This window comes from Urocitellus parryii, chromosome 10, assembly GCF_045843805.1.
Source record: "Urocitellus parryii isolate mUroPar1 chromosome 10, mUroPar1.hap1, whole genome shotgun sequence".
Classification (NCBI taxonomy): Eukaryota; Metazoa; Chordata; class Mammalia; order Rodentia; family Sciuridae; genus Urocitellus; species Urocitellus parryii.
This window is the reverse complement of record NC_135540.1, coordinates 90,735,955-90,749,194: the sequence shown is the minus strand read 5'-3', so window position 1 is coordinate 90,749,194 and position 13,240 is coordinate 90,735,955. Positions and strand designations below refer to the sequence as shown.

The 13,240-nt window shown below is 34.0% G+C and overlaps 1 protein-coding gene across 3 annotated transcripts in view; it reads right to left on the bottom strand.

Annotated features, from left to right (window-relative positions):
* Positions 1 to 3,957: 3,957 nt before the first annotated feature.
* Positions 3,958 to 13,240, bottom strand: part of Jchain (joining chain of multimeric IgA and IgM) — a 45,518-nt gene continuing 36,235 nt past the window's right edge. For all 3 annotated transcript variants that reach the window (XM_077803196.1, XM_026402579.2, XM_026402578.2), the window contains 3 exons: positions 11,177 to 11,303; positions 5,697 to 5,777; positions 3,958 to 5,109 (listed from right to left, as the gene is read on the bottom strand). In XM_077803196.1, coding sequence (XP_077659322.1) covers positions 4,899 to 5,109; positions 5,697 to 5,777; positions 11,177 to 11,303 — 419 coding nt within the window. In that variant the 3' untranslated portion in view covers positions 3,958 to 4,898. The remainder of the gene's footprint in view (positions 5,110 to 5,696; positions 5,778 to 11,176; positions 11,304 to 13,240) is intronic.

Below are 13,240 nucleotides of genomic sequence, written 5' to 3'. Positions count from 1 at the left end.
CTATATTATCATTCCCTTATGATAACATTAAAGCTACTTATAAACTTTTGCTGTCATAAATAATGTCATGATAAATATCTCTTTACCTCTTTGTCAGTAATTCTGGTTATTTCCTCAGAATTACCAGGGGAAATTGTCTAAAAATGTGTTCAGAAAGGATAATTGAGAGCACTAACTTTTACAGTCTTGAATCCAATCATCAGTTCCCCCTACACTACTTGAAAAACTTTAAGCAAGTTAATTCTCTTCACATTTCAGTTTTATCATTTGTAAAATGAAGATAGTGAATTTTTCATAGGGCAGTAAACATTAGTTAAAAATGCATATACATTGTACTTCATAAATTAGCCACTAGGTGGAAGTGGAAGATTATAATTCCAAAGCCAAGCAACTCCCTACTGCAGCAGAAGCAATTTCTCCAGCTGCACCACAGAACAATTTAATCACCATGTCTGGGGGTAGGATTCAGTAATCTGCTTTAATGAGTCCTCCAAGTTATTCTCATGCCACTTTAAAGCTTTAGGATCACTGATCTAACACATATCTACATTTTTCATTGGTTTGTTGCTTTGGCAGAGACAAAAAACAACTGAGATATAGTAACAACTGCAATTTACACAGTATTATTGACTGCTATTAACAGCTGTACTGTCACATACAAACATACACACATACAAAAATACATACATACATATGTATTTGTAAAAATCTGCAAGATATTATTTTTATTTCCATTGTTTAAATGAGGAAACAACTTTCAATTGAATTAATTTGCCCAATGTCATTTAGTCTGTATTCCAATTTAGGCCATGGATTTACCCACTAGACTATATAATACACTGCTACTCCAAAACAAAGACCTGGAAGGTCCATTAAAGAGTAATTATTCTATCTCACTGTTCTCAGGTCAAGAAGTATGTGCATGTCGACTTATGAGGTGCATACATCTGTATATTTGTGATTGTACAATTGAAACTATGGTTCATTTTTAATATCAAGTCACATAACACCATTAAAAATGACAATAGTAGGGCTGGATTTGTGGATCAATGATAAAGCATTTGCCTAGCACTTGTGAGGCCCTGGATTCAATTCTCAGCACTACATATAAATAAATAAAATAAAGTTCTATCGATAACTAATTTTTTTAAAAAAAAATAACAGTCTTAAACTGAAAACTGGGTGTTTGGCTTGGCACAAAGAAGCATTACTCTAATTGTTAATTCATTTTTTTTTAATCTGGCTGGTGCTGAGAATGCTCATTGGACAAACGGCTTACTTATAAAGCCTATGCAGATGGGAAAAAAAAAAACATTTCTTACCAAAGGTACCTACTTTTGCCTGTCTTTTAAAAATATCATCCATTTAATTCAAATTTTAAAAGAGCATATAGAAGCTGGGCATGGGGTGCATGCATGTAATTCCAGCTACTCAGGAGGCTGAGGCAGGAGCATCACAAATTCGAGGCCAGCCTGGCAACTCAGAAAGACCCTGTCTCAAAATTTTAAATAATTTTTTTGAAAGGTGGGGTGCTGAGAATGAAGCTCAGTGGTAGAGTGCCCCTGGGTGCAATCCCCAGTAAATGCAAAACCAATCAATCACAAAAAGTGCACAAATGATGATAGACTTAAGGACAAGTAAGTGAATTGGGTGCATTAACCTCAAAATGCCACATGAGTTGCATGAAAATGTTACAGAAAACATGACTAAGAACCTCAGCTGATGTTTGTTAAAATATAGGTGAGTAAAAAAATAAATAAAGTATAGGAGAGTGGTTGAGAATTATCATTATCATTTACTAGACAAGTGAACAAGTCAAACTGCTACTTACCCACTGAGTTAGCTTTCTCCTTTACAATATGAAAGTAATATCCCAAAACTTATTATAAGGATTAAATGAGATGACATATATAAATTATTTGGCATGTGAAGAATGCAATGTTCAATATCATCATTAAATCAGATAGATCATAATTAGGTATTATGTTAATTCAAACCCTGCAGATATCAATTGTGAGATAAATTTAAAGGTATAAGAGATCTTATAGGAAAATATCTGTCAGGAAAAATGGGGAGGCAGCATTAACCCTCATTTAGGAGCAATCAGCTACTCTGGATTTTTAATGAATGAGTAAATATTTATAAGGAACTTAGACTGACACTTAATGCTAAATTGTTATTAACTTGGTGATCTTAGAATTTAACTGAACTCCTGGGGCTGGGGCTGGGGCTGGGGCTGGGGCTGGGGCTCAGCGGTAGTGCACTTTCCTGGCATGTGTGAAGCACTGGGTTTAATTCTCAGCACTGCATATAAAAAAATAAAGGTCTATCAACAACTAAAAAAATTTTTTTAATTTATCTGAACTTCTGAAAGAAAGAAGACTTGCAGGATTATAAATTTGCCATCCATTTCCATCTAGCATTTAATAAGGTAAAAATGCTAGAATAGGATCATTTATACAAGAATTGACAATGTAATAGCAAAATAATTTCCTATTGTGTACACAGAGAAACTACAGCAAAGATGAAGGGAGAGTAGAGAACTTCTTAAAAGCAGTATTCCATAAATTCTCAATGTTTTGGAGTCTATTTCTTTGACTTTATCACCTTCTGCCAAATAATTATAATTCTTTTATGTACACATACTGTCTCAACACATGTTCTTCATTCATTCAACAAATACATATTTAGAGCCCCTATGTACCAGACAAAGTTCTAGATGCTAGGAACATAAAAATGGGCAACATTAAACTGCCTGCCCTTGTGGAGATTACACTCTAATAGGGGGAAACAGACCAGAAACATGATAAATAGGTAAACTATATAAGTCTGCTTGAAGGTTATAAATATATGGGAATAATAAATCAAAATAAAAGAACGAGAGGTTTTTCCTAATTAAAGTTTTAATTTTTTAAATAGGGTGGCTCTCACAGATCAGAACTGAGCAGAAATCTAGGGAGTGAGCAATAATGGCGACTCTCTTAAGCTTAATCACCATAGAACATTTTTGTGTAATAGGTTAATAGTCAAAAGATGTTTACTGGGGCTGGGGATGTGGCTCAAGCGGTAGCGCGCTTGCCTGGCATGCGTGCGGCCCGGGTTCAATCCTCAGCACCACATACCAACAAAGATGTTGTGTCCACCGAGAACTAAAAAACAAATATTAAAAATTCTCTCTCTCTCTCTCTCTCTCTCTCTCTCTCTCTCTCTCTCTCTCCTCTCTCACTCTTTAAAAAAAATGTTTATTAATTAAATGAAATCCAAAAACTTAGTTGCAACCACATTTTAGATCAAAGTTCAATAAATAATGGATGTATCTTTAGTATATGAAAACTATTATTCCTACTGACAAACCATAGTCCCATCCTTATCCCTAAAGAAAAGCTAAATATCAATATAATCACAATAGAAGTTACCAAAACAACTATCATTATTTTTAAAAAGGAAATAGGGCTTGGGTTGTGGCTCAGTGGTAGAGTGCTTGCCTAGCATGGAGGCACTGGGTTCAATTCTCAGCACCACATATAAATAAATTAAGATCCATGGACAACTAAAAAAAGGAAACAGAAGACTGCCTCTTAGAGAAATTGACTTTTACTAATCACCCATCCCACTACTTTAAATAAAGACTCAGCATTTACTTTCCACCGAACCCATAGATAGGTATAACCTTTGGCCCTAGCTCTTGCCATAAAGTTTTATGTGCCATGAAGACCTTGCCTTTTTATTAATTGTAGGTGTAAAATCACAAAGCCACCTCAAATATGTACAAATATGAATTCAGTGATTAATGCATCATTACATTGTACTTACACACTAATTGTTCATCAAATTGTATTTAATTCACATATAAGAAAGTTAACACAAATAAATTTTTTTAAATATTTATTTTTTAGGTGTAGATGGACACAACACAATGCCTTTATTTTTATGTGGTGTTGAGGATCGAACCTGGGTCCCACCCGTGCTAGGCGAGCGCTCTACCGATGAGCCATAATCCCAGCCCCTAAATGTTTTCCAAATAAATTATTTCACACAGGTACATGCTTATGAATCTATTTAATTGTTCAAACTGTACTAGAGAATACATATTTTGGAATACATATTTCATTAAATTCAGTTGCAACACAGATGATTTCTAATGGGAATTTCTTGCACTAGTCAGATTGTCAAAAAAAATTTCTTATCAACAAAAGAAAAATTGTTTTACCTCTTGCAAAGTCTATGTGTCATATCAGAACACATTTTTCTTTTCTTTTTTGGTGGGACTGAGGTGGTACTGAGGACCTCATGCATGACAGGCAAGCAGTCTGCCACTGAGTCTCATCCCCAGCCCTCAAAATAAATTTTTCAGTGATGCATTTAATTATATCACTTTTAGCAATCTTAGAGATAGCATTTTATATTATTTTATAACTGGTTCCAAATAATTGGTTTTCCAATTATTTTTGTACTGAAGGCAAATATAAATGACCTCTGTTTACACATGTATTTTCTCTACACAGTGAAACTTTTAAAAAAGAGAATAGGATGTGCAAAAGCTCTGACTCTCCAAGGCAAAGCAAAAACAAAATGAAACAAAACAAAAACAATGAAAGGCATTTAATTTATGCCTCTTGATTTTTTATTTTTAGTCTTCGAGTTTTATTTTCTTCCTTCATCTATTTTTTTATCCTTTCAGAAAAATTATGATAATTGACTGATTTTAATACTTAGAGTTGAGAAGTAATTACCTAATAAAATAACAATGTTATTATTTCAGTTATTTTGAGGGAAAATTGGTTTACATCACCAAAAAAAAATCTTAATCTCAAATTTATTGCCAGTAAATATACTAAATTTCTGGATCAAAATGGAGAGCCTCTCAAGAAGAGTTGTGCAGTCAACAATGACTTAAATTAGTCAGGATAGCAGGAATCTGGAGTCAAAGCTGTTTGTACCATTTTGGTCTCACCACCATATGTAAGTGGGACCATAGCTGTATAGCACTTGTTTCTATCATAAGTGTAGCAGGTCTCTGAAGGACTGTCTTCTTCACAGATATTGCTCTGAGAGGCAGTAACCACCTGATTATCCAGCTCCACTTCTGTGGGATCACATTTTTTACAGCTGAAAAACAAATAGAAGTCCCCATTAAATGCTATCTCAAAATATGTATGACTATGCAGTTTTATCTCAAATCAATTAGTGTTGCAGCTCTGACTTCTAATAAAGGATGACTTTTTTCAGACCTAACCAGCTCTACAATACAGAATAGTATGAGATTTTTCAACCTTGAATACAAAAATTAGTTGAAAATAAACAATACATTTAGTTATATCTACACCATACAGCAATTTTTACTATGTTAAACTTATTCCCAATTGTATATTTATTTAGATGAATTATTAAGAGTGACAAGAATATTTTTTAAAAACTGTTTGATATTGGATTCTATCATTTCCAAAGAAACATCTGCATGTTAATAAGCTGAAATTCACTTCTTGAACTATTAGGTTACACTGGACATTCCTATATAAATGGAGATAATTTCTTCTTTAGAATAAATTTATAGGTACTTTTTATATGTGACAAAATTTTATGAAGTTATAATATCTAATAATTAACACATGAATTAATGTATTCAAAAGTTCAGATTTTCAGAAACATTAACAAGGTAAATTAAAAGTTATTAATTATGAAGGAAAATCTCTTACAGATCAGACAAATGGTACACAAATTTGGTTCTCAACGGTGAGGTAGGATCAGAGATATTCTCCCTGTTGTTGAAAGGAACACTAAAAAAATAAAGGAAAGAAAACAAATCAAAATAATGGAACACCAATATTGTTATTTATGGTAATAGGTATAATGCTAGAACAATACTTATCATGACTTTTAACCACTGTATGGTAATACTATCACTCAGGTTTTGACAATAATTTGCTGTATTTTAAATATTTCCCACTTAAAATAAGCCTCAAGCAATTCTTCTGTCAACTCTCTTTGCTTACTTGGCAAAATCCCGCTTTTCCTTTAAAACTAAGCTCAAATTTTATTTTGATCTATTTCCCCTCAATATACTTCATTCCTTGTAGTCTCATTAAAGCGCCTATACATTTATTATAACAAATGACTTATAGTCAGTCACTTGTCTATAGTTGCTTTCCTAGGCTGTTTAAGTTCTTTAGGCAAAAACACTTTTGTAATCCTAGTGCCTAACTTGATATCTGACATGTGGAATATGTTCAATACTTGTTAAATGAATAGGCAGATATTATTATCCACATTTTAAAGATGTGAAAATTGTAAATGAGAGGGGTTAGTAACCTAACCAAATAACGTAGCAAAACTGAAACTTTTCCATGATGCTGTGCAAAAAAAAAACCTTGAAGATTATCAACTAGTTCACATTATTTCATTAACTTTATTTTTTAAATAACAATTAGATTTGAGTTTAATACCAATTAGATTTTTAAAAAGAACAGCAAAGATAGAACAATCTCTAAAAAGGAAAGAATTTCTGTCTGGCCTACAGCTATGTTTAAAATGCTGCCGGCCAAAGATGAGGGCTCTGTAGGATGAGTAAATATCACACTGCCAGCGGAGGTATTCAAATAAGTTACAAGCATTATGAAAGCAAATGTTTTGGACACAAGCATACCTAATACAATAATTAAAAAAAAAAAAAAACAGGCTTGAAACATTCCTATTTGAGGGTGCTCAAGAGGGCATGCAGGAGGGCTTTCCACTATCTAATGCCATCTCTTTTGTGATCCTCGACCCACCCGGCATTTCAAAGGTCATGAAAAGACCATTTAAAAACTAAGCATGTGTAGAGCCAATAGATTGTGGACTCTATTGTGTTAGTGACAGCCTCTACACAATCTCAGAACACCAGTCCTTTTCTCTCTTCTGAATAACTTTGGCATTTACAACTACCTCACCTCACCTAGTTACACACCCCATTATGTGACTGAATTAAACCCAGACCAACCCTTACAACAGTAAAGACCTTACTGTCTTCTCGGTGAATGTGCTAAGCTTTGAAGTACAAATTTTACTTCTACACCAGGCCCTATAAAGACATTAGGTGTTTGAAAAGAGTTTAAATGTGAAACACTGCATTTAGTTTTAGGAACTTGGCTATGAATGAGATCACTATTCATTTAGTAGTTCCCCAAATGAGTTAGAAAAATATGTAAAAAGAAAGGAAGGTCCCTTGGAGATTTGAAATTCTGCAGTAGCACAATCCCATCTTCTTTGTTCAAGAAGACTGTAGTTCATTTTCAGAATTCACTCCAGAATCTAGTGATCTTGGGATGTCAGCAAACCCATCAGGGCAAGAGGTACGTGAAGCGGAAGAGCACCACGTCCAGGAGCACAAAGAGCCAGAGGTCCAGCCAGTACTTCGGCAGCCCGTTGGTCCCAGCCTGCGGGGCCCTGGCCCGCGCCCTTCGCCGCGCGCGCCTCCATCCTTGTAGTGAGCTCAGGGACCGTCACTGCCTCGCGCCACCGCTCAGGAAGCAAGACGTGAGCGGAACCATTTCATTAACTTTAAAATGTTTCACCTACATCATTCCTCCTCATATGTACCCTATATGAGGGGTACCAAAAGTAACAAAGAAAAATGTGTTTCCTAACTCAATATTTAGAAATACCATCCACATAGATATCCAAGTCAAAAACCTGGATACTGTCCCCAAATCCTCCTTCCTATCACAGACTATATCTAATCAATCTCACAGTCCAGTTGAATCTACTTTTTTTTGCATATGTGAAATCCATCCACTTGTCTCTTTTCTCATTATTACTGCCTTTGTTCAGGATACCACCATTGTCCTACATTGTAGTGACACTCTTTTGTCTTGACCCTCCCAATACACTAGTCACATTATTGCCCAAATGGTCTTTCTAAAATAGAAGCCCAATTTTCTTCTCCACCTAACCAATAATATCATCTCCACTGATAACAGGGTATCATTAACATAGCATAGAAGGCATTTCAAAATATGCCCCTAACTCTCCAGCTTTCTCTCTCTCTCACTGCCACCATGACCCTCTACATGCCATCATCTATAAACATCTGCTTGCAATTCCATAAACTTAACATGGTTTTCTCATCTCCAAATCTTAACCAGTTAAGCAAGAAACAAACACTAAGTACTTACAGTGTACCTGGTACTATACTAAACATATTACATGATAATCTCATATAATTCTCAAAGCAATCTGTTTCCTTTTCCTGGAATGTTTTGCCCCAACTATCAACCCTCTCATTCCTCATATGTATTTTATCAGTCAACTACCATTCAGCTAGTAACCATCAACCATCCCACCACTTACTACCAACACATTCTTCTGCCTTCCACTGTAGCTTCCTCCTGCCAAAGTGGACTGAACACCTTTCTACAGGGCTCCTATAACATCATATGCCTATTCCTTTCATAGCATTTACAATGGAGTGTTGTAATTGCCTTTTTTGGGGGCGGGGCAGGTAACCAAGGGACTGAACTCAGAGGCACTAAACCACTAAGCCACATCCCTATTCCTATTGTATTTTATCTAGAGACAGGATCTCACTGAGTTGCTTAGAGCCTCACAGTTGCTGAGGCTGGCTTTGAACCCGCAATCCTCCTGTCTCAGTCTCCAGAGATGCTGGGATTACAGGCATGGGCCACCACGCCTGGCTATAATTGCCTGTTTAAATCATTTATTTAAGGTTTTCCATTAGACTGCAAATTATTTGATAGAATGGATTAGTTTTATATAGATTGTTGTAACCCCAGCACCAACCCATAATATTTGGCATTCATTAAACAATTATTTGTTCAATGAATGAATGTATCTGTTCTTTATTAGATTATAGAGACTCTTATAAATGATTTTAATAATGAGAAAAGCATGGTCTAAATATTATGAGGGTCTACTCTGAGTCGAACACTGTCCTTTTACAAATTATTATATTTAATCCTCAGAATTCTATATATATGTATAACTAATTTGAGCCTGTTCCTAAACTGCAAAACAGGATAAATGTATGTATAAATAATATATACACATACATGTATGTGTATAAATATACATACATAATTATTCCTTTTTTAAATTTAGGAAATAGGCTCAAATTAGTTAAGTTACTTCCCCCAAAGTCACATTATTGTAGTAAATGATGGAGTTGGGAATAATGCCATATTTATACATCAATGGTAATATACTTTCAGAAATAAGATTAGGGAAAATCAATATACCTCAGGCAAAGATGCATGAAGTAACTGAATTATCTGATTTCAGTGAACAATATGATAAAAAGAATAATGTTATAAAAAATGATGAATTAGAGAATCATGGAGGGTTATTTGAAAAATGTCTCTGCTGGGTGTGGTGGCACCCTCCAATCCCAGCTACTTGGAAGGCTAAAGAAGCAGGATGACAATTTTGAGGTCAGTCTGTACAACTTAGCAAGAATCTCTCTCAAAATAAAAAATAAAAAGGGCTGACATAGTTCAGTGATAGAGCATCGAGCATCCCTGGGTTCAATCCCTAGTATGGCAATAAATAAATAAATAAATAAATAAATCTTCTTTTCCTTACACATAAGATTAACACTCTTCTTTAACATGGTTTAAATGTCAATGTCATGGATGCCATTCCTTTCAGTTACAAGCCTCTGAAATTGTTCCATCCTAACAGAATAATGAGAGGGATCTAAGTGATCAAAGAAAACCTGGTATAAGAAGTAATGGCTAGGCCAGACATGGTGGTAGGTGTCTGTAATCCCAGCAACTTGGGAGGCTGAGGCAGAAAGATCAAAAGTTCAAAACCAGCCTTAGCAATTTAGTGAGGTCCTAAGCAACTCAGCAAGACCCTGTTTCTAAATAAAATACAAAAAGGACTGAGGATGTGGCTCAGTGATTAAGCATCCCTGGATTGAATCTCTGGTACCAAAGAGAGAGAGAGAGAGAGAGAGAGAGAGAGAGAGAGAAGTGATAGCTAAACTAAGATAAACAGTGTAAAGAAGAGTTAACCAGACTGAAAGGGAGGGTAGAAAGAGTTTTTCAAACAGAGGAACCAGTAAGGTATAAAAACAAGAGAAAAAAAGCTCTATGAATGTGAGGAAATAGAGACACTGAAGAACTGCTAGATTTTTTAACATAAAGTAAAAATGGCAATGAATGATCTTGAGAGTTATGCTAAGTTATGAGATTAAGCATAGGAATTTGAAATATGCCCTAATAATAATAATGTAGAAACCATCAAAAGGGTTTTGAGCAGGATAGTGGCAATGATAACTGACACATAGGTTAGATAAATGAATAATAGCAAATATTTTTTAGTGTATGCCAGGAATTATATAAGCTATAAAAGGAAAAAACTTCTCAATTTATTTTACGATAACAGTATGAAGTAAGCACTATTTCCCCCTATTTAAAAATGAGAACACTAAAGCTTAGAGTGGACAAGCAGCTTGTTTATAAAAGCATGCAGTTATTACATGACCCAGCCAGCACTTGGAAAAAAAAATTTTAACACAGTATACTTTTCCCATGAATTGAATGGGATTGAACACTGTGTTCTTTTTCTATGATAGGTATTTGATGTGGGGGTGGGGGGGGCTGTTAAGGAGTGTTTAATAAGGAAAACTTACTACTGATTGGATCTAATAGGGATCTCATTTCTCAAACACTTTTAGTATTCTTGATATTGAATACAAGCTACGTAACATATAACTCTGCAGTATGTGTAAGGTGAAATGAATACCTAAAGTCCACTCTACAATTGAAGACTGAATCAAATTAGATAATTTGACCACTCTGTTCATCTTAATACAGACATCTGAATAAAGGTAAAATACCCAGCTGCCTATATATGGTATAAATAGGGCTTTTAATCTTAAGTTTCAGTTTGAACTGATCAAAAACAATTCAAAGTTCTGATTTAAACTGAAATACAGCGTATGTTAATGACTAGATCATTGGCTAGAATTTTATCTGATTTTTTGATTGTCTGGAACACTTTGTTCCTGCCCTCAGCTTCTACAAAACTGCCTCAAGCTCACTAACATGATTCGACCTCATGTAAGGTATTACAAGTCAAAAAAGAAGTAAAGATATAGATATTAATCTAAATAATGCTTAGTAACATAAAGTACCTCTGTGTACAACAGAGAAAAAAGCAAATATGGAGTGTCACATACATAATTCGAATATTTCTCTCCACAATGTCCTCATTAGGATCTTCAGCAGAACGGATGATCCTGGTAGTAACACGGGCACATTTACATTTGTTGTCAGCAAGAACAGTCCTCTCTTCTTCATCTTGGGCTTGAAAGGTAAATACATTGTCAAAAAAATGGAAAACAAAAGTCTGTATATATAGCTTCTATTGAGTTCGTTTATATTTCTTGCCTGCAAAAAAATTAACTTTATTGTTATTCAATCCCAGCATTTTCTACTTGCTTTAAGATTAGTCTTTCCTAATCTTAAACAGCTAAATTGAAGCTAGGTGTGGTAATCCTATAATCCCAGTGACTCAGTGGATCTCAGTGAGGCAGGAGGATTGCAAGTTCAAAGCCAGCCTCAGCAACTTAATGAGACCATAAGCAATTTAGAGAGACCCTGTGTCAAAATAAAAAGGTCCAGGGATGTGCCTTTGTGGTCAAGCACCCATGGGGTCAATCCTCAGTACCAAAACAATAAAATAGTTAAGTGGAATCTCACATCACAGTGAAAGAAATCCAAATGTACTCTGAAGGGAATTTTCTCTTTTATCCTTAGATCAATCAATGAGAACCTGAACTAAAAGAATTCCAGTTTTCATGTAATGCTTCTAATAGAAGCACAGGTCTTTGAATGACACCGCCTTATAAAAATCAGGGCTAATAGTTACAAAAAAACCCAAAAACCTAGATTTTTCCCCAAAGTCATTCATTCAATGTAAACAAAAATAGCATTTGCCTTTTGAACCTTATTTAAAATATCACATCCTAAAAAAATAAACATATCCTTACCCTTCCTTCCTCAACTCAAAAAAAAAATAGTTTGGGGGCTGGGGTTGTAACTTAGTGGTAGAACCCTTGCCCAGCACGTGTGAAGCACAAGATTTGAGCCTCAGAAGAACATTAAAAAAAATAAAAACTCGAAGTCTTCATTATTAAAAAAAAAAAGTTTTCTTTTTTTTATTTGGTTGTTTTTTGCTTAAATTGCATTACAGGTAAGAACAGGCATGTTTTCTCCTAAGATAACCTTATTTCCTAAAACTTTTAAATATTCTCCACCATAATTTTCCTAAACTAATTATATTCTGTTTACAATAATAATCAGATTATCATGATACAATGATTAAGTCAAATCAAATACATAAAGGTTATATTAGTATTTCTTGTATAAATTATTTTCAAGGATAGAAAATATTCTATGATATTATGATATTAAAGAAAATATTCTATAATATGAATATTCTATACATTTGAAAAAATAATTTAGAAAATATTATGAGGTACTAGCCATGCTGTATAATATGGCAGTCTACAGGAAAAAATGAATTAATGAATTAATACACAAATGACCATTAAAAAGGTCCTTAACTCTTGAATGTCAAAATATATAAGCTAAATATCAGACAGAGAAGTCTGATGTTACAGAATAAACAAAGAAAATTTCTTATTTTCTGGATTTGGATCAATTAACAAATATTTAAATAGTTAAGAATATCATTAATTAATAGTACTAACTTTAAAAATTATTAAATATCAATTACATTCTTTTTTAAAATATTTTTTTTAGTTTTAGATGGATAAAATACCTTTATTATTTATTTTTATGTGGTGCCAGGGATCAAACCCAGCACTTCACGCATGCTAGGCAAATGTTCTACCACTGAGCCATAACCCCAGCCCCATCTTTATATACTTATAATTTCAGTTAAGTGGCCTTTAAAAATTCCTCCCAGTATGCCTCAACTAAAAATATGCAAATATTTAGCAGATAAATTTTAATTTATAAAGGCTATATGATTAGGATAGATATTATTATAACTGGAAGTCTAATTATTCCTGAAATGATTCCCAGAGCAAAGATCTAATTGCAACATTTCAATCATAATGATAACAGCTATTACAAAAACATTTAAAGATCATTGTTATTTTCCTTATAATTGCTTGAAGTACTTTATAATGCATTATTATCCCATTATTCATAATATTTTAATAAATCTGTCCCAAGTCTGTATGGTATTGGAGAAGAAGCATTACGAAATCAAT